This window comes from Diuraphis noxia, unplaced genomic scaffold (genome assembly GCF_037042655.1).
Source record: "Diuraphis noxia isolate RWA-SAM2 unplaced genomic scaffold, SU_Dnox_SAM2 contig0002, whole genome shotgun sequence".
NCBI lineage: Eukaryota > Metazoa > Arthropoda > Insecta > Hemiptera > Aphididae > Diuraphis > Diuraphis noxia.
This window is the reverse complement of record NW_028301712.1, coordinates 39,139,470-39,160,988: the sequence shown is the minus strand read 5'-3', so window position 1 is coordinate 39,160,988 and position 21,519 is coordinate 39,139,470. Positions and strand designations below refer to the sequence as shown.

At 28.3% G+C, this 21,519-nt stretch overlaps 1 protein-coding gene across 5 annotated transcripts in view; it reads right to left on the bottom strand.

The window, feature by feature from the left end:
• The window catches only part of zormin (spectrin and immunoglobulin domain-containing protein zormin), a 57,576-nt gene that overhangs the window by 34,240 nt on the left and 1,817 nt on the right, over positions 1–21,519 (bottom strand). For 4 of the 5 annotated variants that reach the window (XR_001506209.2, XM_089218447.1, XM_015517781.2 and 1 more), the window contains exons 2-3: positions 17,166–17,271; positions 15,716–15,850 (exon numbers count right to left, since the gene is read on the bottom strand). Coding sequence is in view for 4 of the 5 variants with exons in the window: in XM_089218447.1 (XP_089074573.1) it covers positions 15,716–15,850; positions 17,166–17,267 (237 nt within the window). In the remaining variant the exon portion in view is untranslated. Of the gene's footprint in view, positions 1–11,395; positions 11,688–15,715; positions 15,851–17,165; positions 17,272–21,519 lie in introns of those variants that run through there. The other variant, XM_015517782.2, reaches the window with a different exon arrangement.

Here is a 21,519-nt window from a genome sequence, read left to right as displayed (position 1 = left end):
AAAAAAAATTGTGTATATGTACTTTCAATATTTTTAGATAGCTGTTTCAACCATCTTAGTAGGAACCCTGTATTTAATTTTCAAGCTTACCGTACCATAAGTCCATAACACACATTTTTTATCAACATGTATATAAAATAAAGTTCAAAATGTTAAATATCTATAAATATCTTAAAAAATTCAACACATAGTGAAAATATGTCTAGAAAATACTCTAATATAAATGCTATCATTTATTTTTGAATTAGGTATTTTGGTACAGCAAAACAACAGAATAGATGTTGTCAAAAATTGGTGTTACGTTAATATTATTGCTTTACTGTTATTGTTTTTTTTCAACTATCGAGAAGACTATCTGATGATTTAGAATTTTACAGGATATTTTGATCCTTCAAAGTACCAACCAGAATACCAGATCTGATTTTCAACCAGAATCCATACTCTAAACATTTTTTTAACTGTAAAAATTGTTATATTATACTCGAAGCATCGTAATAAATTAGTTGATCCGCGCAGAACATAATAATGTCATACACCCTGCGAACAATAATAATAACTAATTAGTCATAGTCATTTATGACTTATCAACGTTAATAATGTTTAAAATTTAATGTTTATGTGTCTATTATTAATAATATGATCACTCGGAAAAACGCCGTTAGTCGTCGTAGCGCGTCGACCTATTTAATACGTACTTACTATACGCTATAATATGTGTTATTAATGTTATTATTAAATTATTATTATATAGTTGAGGCGCTCTTAGTCTCAGAAGTCTATCGCACGTAACTAATAAAATATTCAGAATTATAACTTTAGATAGCCTCAAATATATATATTATTTTGTGTTTGCTTTTTCTGATTTATGTGCAGTTGTGCACATTAATATGCCATGATCTATTGGAGCGTGATTACAAGTACACACAGCGTATGATCATCATTATTATAATATGTAGATGACAATGACTTGAAACGTGAACCTAGGTAGTTATTAAATTATAGTGAATATTATATATATTTTAATTTCCACTTAAGGATATATCGGAAAGCCTGCAATACCTGATCAGTCACCACAGTAGAGTCGAATATGTAGAAACGCGATTTTTTCAGGCAATATACCTATTGTTATAGATATTTTAATATGAACTCGCGTAAAGAATTATTAAAAAACTAAACAATTGACCATATGTCATAATGATGACTGCATGTGAGTGTTATTGTTATGATATATTATATTTTATACCTTACACACCTACTCAGACACGCAGTTCCCATAAATATAAAAAAAATTTTGTCACCCAGTATTATCACTTTCTAAAATTACCTTATTTACACTATAGGTACTATTCTACATTATAAAGGTAAAACTATGAAGTCACAATTAATATATTTTAAACTCTTACTGAAAAATATGTTATGCATTTTTATTTGCAGAAATTCATTGAATTCATTTCATGAATTATATTTTTTCACATTTCAGTAAATGTTGTAAGTTAAAAATGTTTAATATAGGTACCTATATTATATTATTAACTTAATGACATACATACTCGTATTTTCTAAAAATGTCTTCTCCATCCTACAAAACTACTTACATGACAAATATAGGAATAAAATCTATTTAAAAATGTTGTGTAATTTATTTTCAATCGAATAGAACATTTATTTTCCTTAATCATACATGTCAGCTGTCACTGGTGATTTTAACTTATTTTCTATTTTGCTTTTTGAATATTTGTTCTAGTTTTTAGAAATATGAGTTGTGATACATATCAATATATTATATATCAATGTTTGTGTATCAATGCAATGGATTCATTAATCGAGTTCATATTATATGCGTCAACGCATGTATACTGTATTAATAGGATACAACGGTCAGCGGTCTATTTTGGCATCCTACGACAATCGGAACTCCTACATATATTTTTTTTTAATTTTATATAATATCCGGTTTTAAATAAAAGAATAATTTATTAGTTTTTTTTTTCACCTATAAATATCATAAGTAATGAGTAATTGTATTATTTTATAATAATATAATAAGCTTGTTGAACATTATACATAATATTTTGTTAATAAATATTCATAAAATCTGTAGTGTAACAACTGTAACATAATTTAATAATAATTTATAAATTATCGTTGATAGAATTTATAGTTATGAAAATATTTTGTTTATTGATCTTAATTTTAAATTTAGAAAATTTTTAAATCGTACTTTATTTAATAAAACAGTTAACTAGTTCAAAAAAATATCAAGTGCAATACTTTAAATTATAACTGTAGTAGGTACACCAAACGGGTAATTTAAATGATGTATATTATATTTTTTAATCACTCGAGGGGACGATTATTTTTTATATGTTTTTGTTTTATTAGTAATATATTTATATATATATATATATATATTATATTTTCTATTAATCAATAAAAATATATTACACTATCTAGATATCAAATATTTTCATCTAGTTTGTTTAATAGTATTAGCAAATTTATAAATAGGTACGTAATTTGAAGTGGATCCGATATCCGCAGTCGTATGAAAATTGGTAATACCAATACTTACGTCATATACAACATATACAATTTAATTATTAACTATTAAATAATTAAATGTCAAACTAGCTCGCATATCTTACAATATATTTTCACACAGCCAGACGCATAAAATAATAATCAAAATTAGATGGTTTTATGAAGAAAAAAAATTGAACACATTCTATTATGATAGTACCGATTTATTCATACATTCAGTACAGTCGATATAAATACTTTGTAAAATAACATAATGTGTGCCAAAGTAAAAAACAAATGTTCGAGACGTATCTATACGTTCCAACGATAAGTACCTATAAAACCAATATGTTCGCACAATTATACATAGGTACTCACATAGTCACTTATACACATAAACTTAACCTATACCTGTTATACCCTCAACGTCAATATTCCCGTATAACGTATACGACGACGACGAAAGAAGTCGTCCGGTATGGAAGTCTCGAGTCTTACCATATACCTTCTATTCCTCTATACCTACATGTATGATACTTATAAAGTTATAAACATCTCGCGAAGATCTCATATTAGCTATACACATATTATAGTATACCCACTACCCGTATATCGGTAGTAGTGTAACGAAGCATCCGGTGTCGATGTTTGGTTAGTTAATAATTATTTCTATACGTCCGATGAATTCGATGATATATATATACGTAGGTAGGTAGGTATATATCGACCGTTGCAGACAATATTACGTGACTCCGGGTCACGGTTCTTGATTTGGACATCCCGCGAATAAGTTGTACCTGCAGTTACGCGCTTTTCTTCTCGACGTTCGTGAATAATAATTCATCGTAATATAATATTATTGTTAGCCACCGCTCTGCAGTCCTTATCACGGTTGAAGTATACAAGGTTATTGCATGTATCATGTATATAACCCATTTGTATGACCCATTCTTCGTCAAATATTTGATAATAAAAACAAAAATGTCAGCGTAAAGGGAACCAATAATAATCCTACATAATATGTACGATTAATACGGTACACGAAATGTACCTATAACTTTAATATCCCGTTACCTACACAGCTATTTTTTATCTGGTGATAACAATCCGAACATTTAGATATATAATATGCAATGATTTGTGTAATATTTCAACCAGGGTCTCTGTTTAAGACAAATATCATCACACGTATTTCTGAAACTATCAGGTTCGCCTACTGTTTCAACGATCTAAGTATCTAAGAGATCGCGATCACAAAATCGGCACTGACATTATTATTTAGAAATTATTATAGAAACCATGGACCCAACTATATAATATATTATAATCTATATTATATACCTTATGGGTATACACACACACACACACACACACACACACACACACACACACACACATATATATATATAGTATTCACCGATAATCTCATATATACGCTTTCTGTACCTTGTCACATTCTATATTATACGATACACTTGTTAAATGTCAACATACATTGACTTGTAACACGGTTACATCTTTATATAGTTATATATAATATAAATGAATTATTTTTGTTTTATAACCACCATCAACTACGACTTAGGCGGCTAATGCAACCAATTCAAAATCAAAAAATTTAAAACACGTGATGATATGCTGAGCCTGATTATTATAATATAATATTATGTGTGTGTGTGTGTTCTGTATACTCATGTGCATGCTGTACGATAAGATATCGCATTTCGATTTTTACTACTATAAAAATCTAAATGGTTAATCAATAGACAGCTAGTATATAGTGTCAAAAATTGTAATCATTAGCCCACGTAATTTTAGATTCTATTTTTTATTTCTTTTATTATTTAGACGTCTTACGTAGGTTAATATTATTGTATATCCTTATGATCACGCACACTATCCAATTTTCAAATATTCATCCAGCTAAATCTATGGGTGCTGCAAATTCATATTAAGAGTGTGGTATTCAATGTAAACAAAATCTTAAGTTTAATATCAATCGAAATAACTAATAATTTCCTTGATGGAAAACGATAAATTGTCACGGTATACGAGTATGATATGATTTCACTCTTTAAATATTATAATAAGAACTGAAAATCTGAAATCGTTTAAAAATGAAAAATACTGTCATTGTTTTTATTAGGTATATTGAATAGTTAATTTGGAAGATCAACATAACTTACAAATCGAATAATATTTTATAAATAATTGACAAATATAATTTAAATACACTATAATAGGTACACAATTATACGCATCACTTTACCATAATTGTATATAATATATATGTATATGTTATAATAAATGTGGTTTTAGAAATATTTTTCTATTTTTTCAAGACTCGATATTATTATATACAATTAATAGGTACTATGATCTGGTGTCAAATTAAAACGATTTCCACACACACTATTATCGTTAATGTATCAACATTGTTACGACCATTAGTCATAAATCGTTTTATACTAAAGCTTTTCTGACATTAATCATATAAATTAGGTATATAATAATTGATTTATATTTTTGACATTTGTATATCGGAAAACATTATTGTCTAATAGTTGTATTGCATTTGTTAAAGCATTTCACAAGGCCTTCTTCTTGGTGATAATACCTACGCACTATACATAAACATATATCATTTGATAATTGATAATTTGCTATTGACATTTATATTCATTATATTTTTCCTGAATTCTGCCTCTAAAATGGTGGAATGTAGTTAATAATTAGGTAGGTACATCTGCAATATTGTGTATGTTACATTATATGTTTTCTAAATAGAAATGTTTCATTATTTTCGACAGTGATGAATATAAAATAAATTTCCCACAAATAAATAGGTACTTGAAATCCAATATACTACCTTGACACATGGTTTAAGTTAAAATAATATTATATAAATGAGATGTTAGATATCTGGTATACCCTTTGAATTTTGATACACTTGAACGATTGGCCAATTTTCTCTTCGAGATGTTGCACGCAGACGATTGTTTTGTACAGATACCGTTTCAACCGGTTTTTAAACACTCGATGTATACATTAGAGACATCCAGTTAAAACATTTTTTCATCGATTTAAATACGGACGATTTTTTTTATATTTTTACATCCAATACAGCAAATATTGGTGTGCCAGTACTGGGGTATTTCCATCAAGTGGATATATTTTGTATATTTATTTTAGACCTTAGTATCGTTTTAGTAGTGAATAGTCATTTGCAAGCAGTTTAAAGTATATAATTTTTACAAAACAACTGAGATCGTAACAAAACTTCGTGTTCTACATTTCATGGTCCAGACTGTTGTCGTAATAATTCATTGATCTTATAAATAAATGGTATACAACATCAACTCCAAACGAGCAAAATGTAATCCTTTATGTATTTGGTTACCTACGTTAGTAAATGCATATAATATGTTCTATTATGGCGTATAACGTATTATACAATCAAAATTCAAAATTTCGTTTATATAGGCTACTCAAAGAAAACCGACAGTACAACACAAAATATAAATAAATATTATGGTATATACACAGCCACACATGTGTGCACCTGCAGGTACTGTACTGCATATTAATTCGATCTCATAAGTTAAAATTAAAACAAAAAATGCTACAAGAAACATTCATAATTTATCATAAACATACGATTTTTTTTAATAACTGTGATGTATGTGAATACTATAAATGCTTTCTAACGACGGCTACCAACTATATTATTTATTCAATATCGAATGGTATTCATGTAATTAAAATACATATTCTCAACGACTGAATTAGGCAGATAAACATATTATGCATACTATAAGTAAGTTGTTATTGTGTATATAATAGTATATATAAAATAATAATTTAAATAATTATATTGTGTTAATAAATCAAATTATTTGAATGATAATGAAAGTAATTACAATGCGAAAAATATTGAAAAAGAAATAATATGTTGGTGTAATTGCCCCTCGATGGCAATATAACATCAACTTATCCTATAAACGTTTTACACCTACTTGCGGTTACAAACTATATAATTTAAAGAAGAATATATGTACTATAATTTACGCTTTTAAATGACATATTTTGTAGTCATATGTTTGTTTCAAAATACAATAAAAACTACATCTTGCATATTAAATTTATTTTAAACGGAAGTGGTTAAGATAAACAAACTATTTTTTTTTAACTATATATGCCAACTCTTTGTTGATGTAATGATGTTGTATGATTTGAAAAATGTAATTCACTAAATGCAACAGTACTTTATTCAACTCACATTGTGGATCTTTATTTTTTTTGATTAGTTATCTTATTTATATTTTACATAGGTATATAATGTATATCATATATTAATAAAAAGAAGAAATTTAAAAATTAAATATGTATTACACAATACACATACAATGTCGAAAACCTATAATGTATCAATATAATGCAACATTTTTGAGTACTTGTACATGTTTTTTAACAGTGAGACCTAAAAAGCCGAGACATTTTTCCGTGTGTTGCATGTGCAGCTGTTGCTATTGATTTAGAGCCGAACCTATCTATATTTTGTATTCTATTTAAAAAAAAAGGACCATTAAATTGCCATGTGATTTTCCATAATATATACCATATATTTATGTGCAACAGTAATGATAATGACAATTTAAAATTTCACTACACACATACAGAAAAATTGTCGAGTAATGTATGTATATGACCTCGACAAATATCATCAAAAATCGCACACACGACACACGTCATTTGTTAGCAACGCACAATCGGAGAATTCATATTATCCGTAATAGTCTATTGTTTTATGTTCCAAGTGTGTAGGCTTAATGGGGTCTACGACATGCAGTGTTTAGAAAATTTGAAATATGACCTTATTTAAAATAATTTTAATTAGGTACCCGGTACCCGGTACCCATAATATCTTTATTTCATAACCAATTTATTAAGTATAAGATATATACCTAATATATTAAATAATAATAAAAAAATAACAATCAATTTGTTCGTTTTGGAATAAAACTTAATATTATTTGGTAATTTTTATTCCAATTCAAAACGTATTGGAATATAAATATAGTTACCCAATATTAATACTCATTGAATACAATTTTTTATGAACTATTATAATTGATAAATTTATTATTTTCTACTTTTCTAAGTTATTTTCTTCAACTAATAAAAAAATATTCTACAATACTTGTTTCTAGTAATATAAATAATATAAAATGTTTTCAGAAAATAGTATATAGATATTTTTTATAAAAAAAAATATTTTAATAATAATATCATTTATTTAAATTCGTAAATACGGTAAAATTAAAATTACATATTATTATGATAATATAAAAATAATATTTATAGTTATTCACGATGTATATGTCAAGTTCACATTAATTTCACTCGACCACATAGCATAGTAGACGGAATTTTTTTCAATTTTCTGGGTCATTTATGATGATGTATGTCTATATATTGTATGCCTGCAGTCTGTCTTCCACGCTGTATAGTTTATTACGTAGGTATGGCAATATGAAATATTTCATTAAATACCGAACTAAATATTTTTTTTTTGTCATTATAATAATTTAACATGTACCTATAGTGTATACGATTTAATATGTGTTCACAAAATTGAACATAATATTATATGTAATTTTCTGAATATTAACCGTATTTCTAAAAATTCTTCAATCTCATTGCTTTTTTTTGTTATCAACATATTTTTATAAATGGAAATTATTACTAATATCATTCGCAGTACAAAATTTATATTTTTGCTTTTGAATATTTTGATGATATCAACGCTATCTGCCAAAGTACAAAGTTTCGATAAAAAATAAAACACCAATATTATAGGAATCCCTATATGTAGAAACATCCATGATCCATTATTGCCTACATTTATAATATAATATTATTCTCTATAATAACTTATAGTTGACAGTCAAAAATAATTTAAAAAAATATTCTATCCCCAGATATTATACCTACATTAATACAATATAATATATCTACAGTTTGATATCTGAAAGCACTTAATATTGCTGTATGAATGAACTCGACATGCATTCCCATGAAAGAAAAAATAAATATTGTTTCGATGTGCAGTCTGGTGTATTCCTTTTCTATTTTTACATTTTTCTTTTTATTGCAGCGTTTATATTATTCGCGGTTGAACTCGGGCAGCAGGCGCGAACTCCTGCTGCTGCTACTGCTGCAAGCTGAGATATATTCTAAAAATACGGAACATCTCATGCCAACAAATTAGGAGATATGCAAAACGCTGCAATCTCGCACTAAAGAATGATATCGCCTCACTCTCGAGTTACATCTTATGGTCGCATATGTCATGCGGAATATCATCGATTGTTAAGAACCTATATACAAAAAGAGACGGACGAAGAAGAAATTTATCCGCGAGAAATCTATTTTTCGAGACTATATAATAATACGATTTATAGGGAAACATTTTGTTTCGACTGTGACTACGTTTTGGTATGACCTGCAATACCTATATATATATATATATATATATGTGTGTGTGTGACTGCAGTAAAAGACGACGACTAATGATATTTCACTGACTTTCATTTCCGCCATGCCCAAAATAGGAATCGCGGCACCGGGACAACATTCTTCGAAGAATTTGTCCCGCAGTACTTACACGCACGCCGAGAGCAAAGACAATATGCTCACACGTTCTAACCCTTTGGATGCGAAACGATCGTCGAGAGCAGGAAAGAGTATACAGCAGCATTCTGTGGATCTAAGACTGTCACGGGCCGTGATAATTTGCAAAGTTTTCAAATATTTTTTATTTGATATTTATTACTTTTACAGAAAAAAAAAAATGCTATGTAGTCCATCAATCGTATACTCTATAATATAATATAATTTTTATAATTTTATAATAAAGATTCACTTTAATATGTATCATAATGTTTATTTTTTTTGATATAGTCGAAATGTACGGCATACGTAAAATCACGTATTATTTTCATGCGAGTCGTAAAATATGGCAAATGCGCTAAAAATGGGCTGTACATGTATGTATATAATATATTATAATATGAGCTTTAGATTCCCGACTCCCCCTCCCCCCACACACACACTACTTAACCCTTTGTAAAGGGATTTTTGTTTTGGCCAGTTCGTCGACGAGTCATGGTGCATTTAAAATCTATTATGAGTTATGACCTATATATGTGGAACGGTTCCAGATGTGTTCCGCGGTCCAATTGTACTCTAAGAGTAAACGTCTCGCGTATGTATTACGCATATGTACATAGTATATATTTTATTTAAATACAATCTTGTCGGAAAATACAATATTCACTTATATGTTATATTACATCAATAATTGTCAGTTTTTATTTTTTTAATATACAAATGTACCTACAGGACGTGTTAGAAAGTGTGACTATAAAATACTTGCGCGATCAAATTCCCGAAAAATATTCGTCTTTTTCTATTATACTATGTAAATTATTGCTACATTTCTAGGAATGGTTTATTGTGATAGTGTTCATTTAAAATCCATTCAATATCTCACATAAATAATAAATATATAATATTAGAGGTTTCTTATATCAACACATAAATTTCATACCTATTACAAATTTCGCCATAATAATAATAATATTATATAGTAGTAGGTACACAGCATATGAAATAATTTAAATGTGAAAAAAAATACCGTACTCAGTAGTATGGCTCACTAATAATAAAACTATACGTGAAACTCGGCTGAACGATAAAAATTATTTTTGCGCACGCAACATTTGTTAACCGTTGTAATCAATTAGTGCTACTGGGTAGGTACCTATAATGTCATTGTAAAAAATGTGGTACTTAATTATTCGCTCGCGTTTTCAATTTTAAGAATAAAGAATAAACGTGATTAAAATTGGACGTTAACTACACATACGTGCTATCATCGTAATCATTATATTATTCGTATGTACAAAAATATATACTAATTATAATATCACAGACATGTCATGTTAGTCGCGGCGCTTAAAATCGTTTATTCGATACTATACAACGTAACGACTAATCGCGTGCCGATTCGAACTTTTATTCCATAATATTACAAGTGCGTATCGCGTGAGCTACACGTGTGGGTCACGGACTTCAAAGTAGATCGCGGCTGTTTTTTTAAGGGATGTTTGTCAAAATCGGAATCGAGTTATAAGCGAACGACATTTACGACGAAAACAGCAAGAACAACAAGAACAAGAACAACAGCAATAATATGTGTTATATCGGCTTTTCAATCGACTCCTCCTATATATACAGAGACTCGCCGGGTGGGTCGTGGCCAGTGTTGAATCCTGGTATACTTTGGGGGGGGGGGGGGGGGGGGTACCCCCCTGAAATTTATTTCGCCCCCCCCCTGACAAATACAACTTTTTGACTTTCAACAAAATGTACTTATTTATTAAATGCACAATACTAATTTAAATATAAATAATTAATAGGTTTCTAATATATTTTGTAATTTTTTCAATATTTATAATTTCTGAATTGTAATAAATTATAATAATTAACCTTAGATTGATTTAAAAATTTAAAAAAAATAATTTGTTTTGTAGTTTTATATAAATTTGAAATGTCTAAATTATAAATTGTAATAAGAATAACTACCTATTAATAGATGTAACTCATAATACTAAAATGACGTATCACCGTTCACCAATGAAAAAAAAGTGAGCCCCCGCCCAGAAAAATTGTCTGGATTCAACACTGGTCGTGGCCCATGGGTGACCACGGTGAGGCTCGATAATATAATGATAAATAATAATATGAGCCGACGAGGGAGCCCGATCGAGAACGTCTTTTTTGTAAGTCATCGTAACGACGTGTGGCATACCTGTAACAGGGCTATGACGATCCTGGTGGCGCCGCTCCGGACGGCTATTGTGCTGATCGTGGTGGCCGGCGGCCGGGAGTCGCGGTCCATCCCGGGCCGGCTGCGACAATATTTTCCACACGTTCGCGGTTAAACACTACCGAGTCCGTTGTATAATATGCGCACGCGGGTCAGAAAACGTCGTCGCGTTGCTCGGGGGGAACGTTGTTGTGGCGGCGGCACCTGACGGCAACCTTACGCGAGCGGAGGGGACACGCGCGACACAACCGATCGGTCCACCGGGTTCGGACTGACTGCACGCGCTCGAGATGACCACAGAGTCATGTAGCCGCACCCGCCCACCCGTCCGTCCAGTTACCGACGCACGACGCGACCACTTGGCCGCCGCCGACACCACCGCCGATTGTTGTCGGTTGATCACTCTCTCGTATCGCGCGATAGTCGTAGTAACTAATAATATTATTATTGTTTCGCCGCTACCGTCCGCGACTGACTACTCTACCTATACATCGGAAACAATTCTTTTCGATTTTATAATTATTAATTAAAGAATAACTACTAACTGTGGTTGGGGTCATCCCGATATAATGGATCATCCCATACTATAGGTATTAGTGTAGGTGCTTAGATATACGCGTCTATCTCGAAAATCAGAGATATCAAAGCTCGTCTGAACCGAAAAAAAAATAAAATATTTTGATATATTATTTGAATATGTGTTATAGGACCGACAAATATTCCACTACATTTCCCTTGTTATAATCAAACACCGGCGAGTCAAAAAGAGCCCAAATTACAATTTTTCGAACCACTATAGCGGATGACGTACATCGCTTGTTTATGCATAATATATAATAAATAATAAATACACTGGTCACAAATCTTTAGTCGGACATTTTGAGTGATTAACCAGAATCGTTTATTTCGTATTTTGTAATTAGTTTATGTATTCATTAACACATACCTAATTTAATTTAATAAATAATATGTTCCTATTCGCCTATTCGGCACCTATTGATTATTAGTTATTGATAAATTATCAACAATTTAGTACCTATATTGTGGCCTGTAGGTTATTCGGGTCACGTGTCTGTGTGACGGACACATTTTCGTCTTGCGCAACAATCATATCTAAACATCCTTTGATGTTCCTTAAAATTCCGACAACGTTCATCAAACCTATACGATGCGAATCAATGATATAATATGTTATGCAAAATACAAATTAATCTAATCAATTAGGTATAAAATTTAATTGATTAACATTTATCAAGATGAATAATAAGTTAATGATTAATTTTACAATTTTATGGTTTATCTATGCTTTTTTCAATGATTTTTGTTTTTAAATAAAAATAAATCATATAAAATATAGCTAGCTGAGTTTTTATCTTTTATTATAATTTTTTTTTTTTCACCAGTAATATACAATCTGTATCATCAATACAATAAACATATAGGCAAAAGACAATAAATTGACAGGTAAAATTATTTTGATGAAAGTAGCCACCCATTGATGATACTTCCTATGGTTACTTAATACATTTAGTATTATTGATTTTTTTTGTTTATTTATATATATGGGCTTTTTTACAAAAAATCATGACACCGCTTACGCTTTAGGCGTCTAGAGAGATTACCAGGTATTGTGGTGGAGACCAAATTTTTTTTAAGTGGATTCGAATGAGTATTTGGTAGTTGTGGAATCTTTTATAGAAACGTTTAGATTCATAACTAATTGTTTTTAGTTTTAGGTCTGAATGTAGAGAAAAGAGAAAAATGTGAGACGTAGGGATTAATAATAATATTAATTTTAATTTTAACAGTGTAATATTTTTTAATAAAAATAGTTGATATAACATATTATTAACATAATATACAATTACAATTATTTATATATTTTAGTTACTTAGCTTAAATTTCAAAATAAATTATTTATAATAATACATTAAGTACTTATTGACATGAAACCTAACTGTTAAGTGTAAAATATATTATTATTACGTGACATTTATGTGACATACTGATACTCAAAAAACTATACTATTGACATATGTTTTCTTTCGTAGATTTTAATAAATATTAAATAATATGCAACATTATTATTTATTTGAGTAAAACATTATATTTATAGATATTTTATAGAATGTCTGTATTGATGGGATCATATTCGCATAGTTTATGATTTTTTGATTGCAAACAGTACTAACTTATTAGGTAGTTACTAATCTAAAATAACCAACTTGTACAGTTTAATATAACATGTGAACAAACAAAATAATAAAATGTAAAATACAATCATGTAGAAACTATTATCAGTAATAACTAATAAGTAATAACTTCAACAGTCAATTCTTATGTAAAAAACATAATACATACATTTTTCCATTTAAAAATAATAAAAAGGTAAAAGTAATAGAACACTAAAACTAAAGAAAACGAGAAACCCTAAAACACAGTATAATTAATGCTTGATGTACGAGTATACTTATATTATTTTGACATCCAAAACTTAAAATATATAATATGTATATCATTATTATTATTAGTGGGGACTTGCGTGTGGCAAGGATTTGTTGCTAAAAATGTCGGATGGTCACCCATCTGAAAACTAGCAACTGCATTCCCGCAGAATGAGCGTCCGACCGCGCCTCACCAAGCCACACTTAAAATATAGTTATTGGTTATAGGCTATAAAAATTTATATCTAATAATAAATATTTCATGTTTTTAATACCAGACTAATTCGTTACATAGGTACCTATAAATATATACATTATAAAATATAAAAACCAGCAATGATGCGTATATCGGTAATATAATTTTCTTTATCTACAATCAGTATATTTATTAATATATCTTATAGCTTATAAGTTAAAAATATGTAGCCAATCGATTTTCAAAAATCCTAGTCAGATTCGACGACGGATTTATAAAAGGTTAATTGGACCACAACACAGCTGCTGCGTGTTTTATTGCTGATGATCAGCGAGCGCGAGGTTGAGATCAAAAAGTCAATATTTAATGTCATGACGCCACGATGGATTTCGGAAATAAACGGAAACAAGACGCCTATACGATGGAACCGAATGGTTTTTAATCAATGGGCATGTGGATCTACCAAATTGTGTGTGGGTGTTTCTATATTTTACGTGGATTTATTTTACGGCTTAAAGCTTTGGTGTATTATTATTTATTACCATCGTTTTTGCTGTGAATATTGACATTTGTGAAAAGGGAAGGGGAGGGGTTTTTTGTATGTTATTTTTATTATAATTTCAAGATTTGATATCTGTTTTAAATGCATCAGTATATATTATATAATATCTGAGAACTAAGATTCTCATGCAGTTTGTTTTTGAGCAAGTTTTTATAAGTGGAAGGTATTGTGTTGTTTTTTTTTTTTATTAAAAAAAAAATTAATATTAAATATTATGGTCCATGGGAGAAAGGTGTATGGTTCTGAAGTACCTAATTTGTATTAGAGTTGTAGTAAATCATAAAATCTCATAGATATTTAGCAATTAAATTAATTAATATAATTAAATTTACATTTTTATATTTATTAATTATTGATCTCAATTTTTTCAATTATTTACGACTATATTTATTACAATATTGATTTGTTTATCATATAGCGTGAATACTATATTTTTAACACAAAACTCTAGACATCCCCAACTAGAAGTTAAAATAATTTAATTTAAAAAAATTATAGATATTATAACAAACCTTTTTTTTATTGTTTGTATATTATATTAATTTACGTCAAGTGTTTATAAATTATTTAATATTTAATCTTCATTGTGATTATACGTTTTTAAGTTTTGACTTTGTAAGTTGTAACGTTAAATGAGTTGTTTTTGAATACATTTCAAGTCTTTTTTAAAAATATTTAGTGTTATTTGTACTTGGTTGTCATGTGATTTACGTTGATAGAATCACTGTAGTATACATAATTAAGCCTAAAAATCAAATAGAATTATAACTGTATACCTACATTTTATTTTTAGAATAAGCCATATATAATCAACATGCATTACACATAATATGTAATTTGGATTCCAGTCTGTGGTTTAGGGCAATTTTTATTTAATGAACTGTACCAACACGAATACATTTGTAAAGTCTTACCATCGAAGTCATAAATATTAACGATGTAATTAAAAAATAAAACAATAAAATAACTATTATAACCCTAGTATAACTAATTTCTTGACCTCTTCTTAGATGCATCCGTCACACAAATGTAATAAAATAACTAATAAATGAACGCTTTGAAATTTACTGTAGAGTGATGAAAATAAATTATTTACTTACTTTAGGTTGTTTTTCAGTTCTTAGAATTGGTGTATCTTTATAAATATATTCGCTAGTTTCTACACATCCTCGAACCGGCGAAAGCACTAATCTTCTATTCTGCAACACTTCTCGGACCACAGAGCTCGTATCGAACTGAAAAATCATAGCTCAAAAATCAGAAAATTTAAAGGAATACTAAATATTAACTGTTTGCACATTTACTATATACCATATTATGAACAAATTATTAAGTATTTTAGCTAGGTAAGGATTGCTTATAAAATATATCCATTATGCGTTTATTAGTATGAGTTCTTCCTTATGATCTTTGCATGCTTAGGATATTTGATAAGTTATTTCAAATAAAAAAATTTATTGATCTGAAAATTTCAAAGCGATTCAACTCAAATTTAGTTACCGTTTTTACGTTATAACTAACTATAGCAAAAGATAAATGATATAAATAATGTTGTATAGATGTTTATATAAATAAATACATTTTTAGTGTGCCATAAATGATCAATATCTGATATTGGTAATATTAATATATTATTGACCATATTATATTGAACATGACGTGTTCAATACATTGAATATATCAAAACTATTTGATATTAATTTTATTGATCATAATATTATTGATAAAATTATACAATTGATCATTTATGGAGCTCTTTAGTATTTGGAAGTCAATGCAACAACCGTTTTTTTATGTTTTATGTTCAGGCATGTACCTAGTCATTATGCCATACATTTAAAAAACACTACATGCTAAAAAAATTGTTTGTTTGAGAACTTTAATGCAAAAAAAAATGTTTTTATTTTTATTTTATATGAAATTTACAATCTATATACCTATCGTGGCACAATGAGTAAATGTAATACAAATATACAATAGACATATAAGGTATTAAAACATAGTCAATATTAATATTAAAACAGTTTGCAATAAATTATAATATACACATGTTACGTTTGAAGAAAGCAGCCACCCATTTATGACACTTACTCTTGACTTAAATATACGTTAATACATATATATATATATATGTATGTATATATATTTTTTTATCATAATTTTTTTTTTTTAGGACGTGATTTATATATCAAGCTCAAGCAAGTCACGGCACCAGAAAAAAAATAATTGTAATAACAAACATATAAGTAATCTCTAAATGCGATTGTATATTATAGTATTTTTTACAATTCGTGAAACAATACTTGCAGTGGTGATTAAATTATAAAAATGATATTACATAAAATATAATATTAAAATCTTTCGATCGTAGGTAGGTACACTAGCTGATTAAATGCAATCGTTCGTTGGTAATAAAAATTGTTTGATGAACATGATTTTATTTTTAATTAGTAGTATAATTTTAAAATTTAAAATTTTATTACGGTATATTATTATTACGTAAAATTTGTCATAATACAAAGTATTAATAGTTAATTAAGCCATATTTACTTCTTCATCTTGATCGGAAGCGATTGGTGTACAAGAGCCGTATGAAGAAACTTTTGAACTTAAACACTCGGAAACGGTATAATAATCATCATCACTCTCCATTTCTCTGAAAAAAGCTACTATTATAATAATCATAAAAATAACAATTGGTACTGCAGACCAAACAAATTATAACCACATCCTATAAAGAAAAACAAAACAAAATATGCATATGATTTTAATGCTTGTGTTATTTAATAGTGAAACAATCTATCGTTTTCTTAAATGTATTATAATGTTGAAAGTAAATATAAAATAATTATAAATCAGTCTAAATAAAATTACATAATATTTATAAATTTGTTCAAAATAATAATTTTAGGAACCGTATTATATGTCCAGACCAAAATATAATTATAGTGTTACTCAAAAATATTTTCTGCACAGAGAGAATAAAAATTATATTTAATAACTTTTTATTTCTACAATAAATTTAACATATTTTGTTTTTAGTTTTTACTCTTTGGATATGGTTACGCTTACAAAACACAAAAAAAATCATAAATTAATAAATTTACGCAAAAAATCATTACGCTCAAGCCACAAATTGTTGATGACAATATGAAACATATAATATTAATTCATAATCGACATCAGACAGTTTGTATTGTTTGTTAATACGCGGTGAAGGTATTAACTATGAAGTTTATGAATAAAAATGATGTATGAATTTATGATTCCAAAAAAACATTAAATTAGGTATATTATATAAATATATAATTATCAATATTAACAATATTATTCATCTAACTTGATAGATAAAAATAATATTTACGATACTATATACAGACATATTAAAATAATTGTATATTGTAATTTTTAATAAGTAAAAAATAACTTGGTATAAGTACTATTAAACATTTCAAAGAGAAATTGATGACAATCATAAATATTGTTTCAGGTTTAACTCGTTAATCATTCATTAATGTCAACCAGAAAATGACCATGGTAATAATATAATGTTTCCAGGGATTATTTTGTTAGTAAATGTGACTCGTATGCTACTACAGTCAATTTATTGGTGGTATCGTATACTATCTACATTAATAAAGCCATCTACGCATTTTCTCATTCTATTTTTAACACATTAACAACTATTCTTATGATTGTATTCGTATTTGCTTCGTAGATCAACAATTCATTAAGATGAGTGGAGACTGGAGAGCATACTACATAAATCACTTTAAAATATCACATTTTATCCGCTACACTGTTGACCATATCAAGAGGTTCATAAACCCGCATACAGGTGCTCAAAGCTCGAATACAAACAATCGAGTTTTTATGAAACATGTAAAAGTGAAATAAAATATAAGATCGCGAGGAGCTACAAATTTACTCGAAATCCAACCAATGTGTTTAAAAGTTTTTTTAAGAGATGTAAAAGACACATCTGTATACAATTGTTATAATTTCAATGACAACTGTAAAACTACAAACTGCAAGCTTCAATAAAAACGTTTTGGTAAGTTCAGAATATATTTTTTACGTAGGTAGCATACGACATGTGTATACCATTTTGTTTTACAGCAAAGTTAATAATTATCAATAATGTTTTAAAACAACTGCTCTACCCAGTAGCGTAGCCAGGATTTATACTAGTGGGAATATCACTGTATCCTTTATTTTTAGGCCAAGGGAGGGGCAGGGTTGAACCTCTAAGCCCCTCTGGTTACGCCACTGAGTGTACCTAAGTATAAACATTTTCCACAACACCAGTTTCTTTTATGAAATTTAAGTATACGATCAAACTGTTTAACTTACATAATTGATACATATTTGATATTAGGTACCTAAATGTTTAAAAACTTTTACAAAGTAAAAACTTTTAAATACATTTCAAATTGTGCACATGATCCCTGATGTATATTGATTTAATAAATATACCCATCTACAAAGTTTTTTTTTATATTTTATACTATAAACATTTAAATGAATCGTCCCCAAGTCGCAAATACAATCAATTTCATCCGTTTTATTATCCTATATAATAGTTACCTACTTTAAGCCCAACCCGCTTAAACAGCTGTATTTTAAATGTCAAACTATTGTACTAGCTACATATATAGTAATCTCCAATATTATACAACGCGAATAGAAGCAAACGTAATACTTTTATATTTATTCAAAAGACAAAATGTAATATAAATAATGCCTATAATAAATACGAAATAATTCGTAGGTAATATAACTTATACCTAATATTTTGCTAGATAAACATGTATAAATGGTGTCTCTATAGTTTCTCAACAATCACTAATACGTAGATTGTCCTCGTAAGAATTACAATTTAATACCCACTTGCCAAGTATAATATGTAAAATTCAACTTTTAAAATGCTTACATAAATTATTTATTAGCCTAATAAATTAACTATTAATTCGCCTCACATATCGTTAAGTGAAACAAAAACAACAAATTTAATTTTCATTATTTTGAATTCACACCAAAAATACTTAAAACGCAGCTGCAGTTTAAAATGTAGCAGTAATTTATTGAGTAAATATTTTCAAACATATTATTATTAATAGTAGGAAATATAAAGTTTTCGTAGACACGCGAGTGGCGAGTAGGTATAGACCACATAATATACACATTTAGTTATATACGCAAAGACACAAACCCAGGCGCTATAATAATATAATAATAGTAGTAGGTACGTTACAATACAGGAGTGGGATCGGGATGTAACTCATAAGTTTTACACAATTATGATAAATGTATTTTGTGCATTATATATTTTATGATATGCACGCATTCACACAATATATCCAGAATTCAATCACTTGCCGCGTAAAAATCTAACGTGTAAAATTTATGCACCGATATTATTATATAAAAATAAAAAACAAAAAACATCGGAACACGGCATTGAAGCGTCGGCATTTCATCTTGGAAACCCAACGTCGTGGTGATCTTTTTTGGCAGATTGCCGGGACACAAAGCGAGATTGGAGAAAGCTTCTTCAGGGTTCGTATTTATAGCGTACAATATCTCAGATATTCGCGCACATGAGAACACATGTCGAGTCTTAAAAACAGGATCCTCTGACTGGACCAGACCACCAGTATACGCGTTATTTTATATTAAACCCACTATATAAACAATTATAAGTGTATAGCGTATAATAATAATTATTATTGTTACGTTATACATATATATATATATATATACCATGGACTGAACAGGCGCAATTTTATGCGTGGGGGAAAGGGGGCGATTGATTTCAATTTATGAGTATTTTTAATTAACTGTTTAAAATATTGTTACACGAAATAATTGTATTTCTTATTTTTTCAATAATTTAATTTAAAAAAGCTTGTAGCAAAACAGTATAAAAAAATATTTTTAGAACACAATTTATAAAACATAAAAATGGTTTATTTTTATAAAGTATAATAACTTTTTAAGACTTCGTCAATGGGAAACAGGCTGCAGACAGCTGTTTCAGCGCCAGATTATTGACTAACCGAATTATCGCGTCAAGCTGACAATTTATTATGTCAATATGATAATTTTTTTTTAAACTTTTCAGCATAATTTTTCAATTTGATATTGATCGCTTGTGAATTAAATAATCGATCTATAACCAACAAATCTACAACTATGTCCAATTATGTGTAAAATTAGATTTTATGAATGTAAATCGTTGGTAATATTATGATATCAATGTGTGAGTTATAAATATGCAACTAATGATTATATTTTGGTCAAATATTATATACCTATTTATCTTTTAATGAACTTCTATAAAATATATCATGAATTCGGAATCTGTCTTTATTTTTAATACAGTACCCCGGTCCCCGATACTCGTATAATATCATACTATTTTATAATATTAGTTTCTAGAATTTGATTATGTCTATGTGCTGGAATCTGGATAATGTTGTTTTATAATGTCCTATTTATTGACGACGAATAATACTAATATTGTCTGCCTCGTCTGTTACTCAGCTAAGATTAACTGAAAAGATAAAAAGTAAGACCACTATATATGGATGTTAAGATGATTCAATAGAGAACCCTAAATTAATGGAACCAGTACATGTTTACTCAAGGGGTAGGAATGCACGTTTGTTTTTGAAGTGTCATCTGCAGGAAGAATTGTGTTATTATAAAAATAGTAGTTTTTAAAAACAGAAGGTTACATTTTAGTCGTAATATCGAACATAATAAATCCCTAAATACTTTTAAATACTGACATTTATATAACATTTCTTACATAAATACATAACAGGAAAATTTTAAAACATAGTAATAGGTATACTTACAGTCCAAAATAAAAATATATATAATTGTTCGTGATTACAGT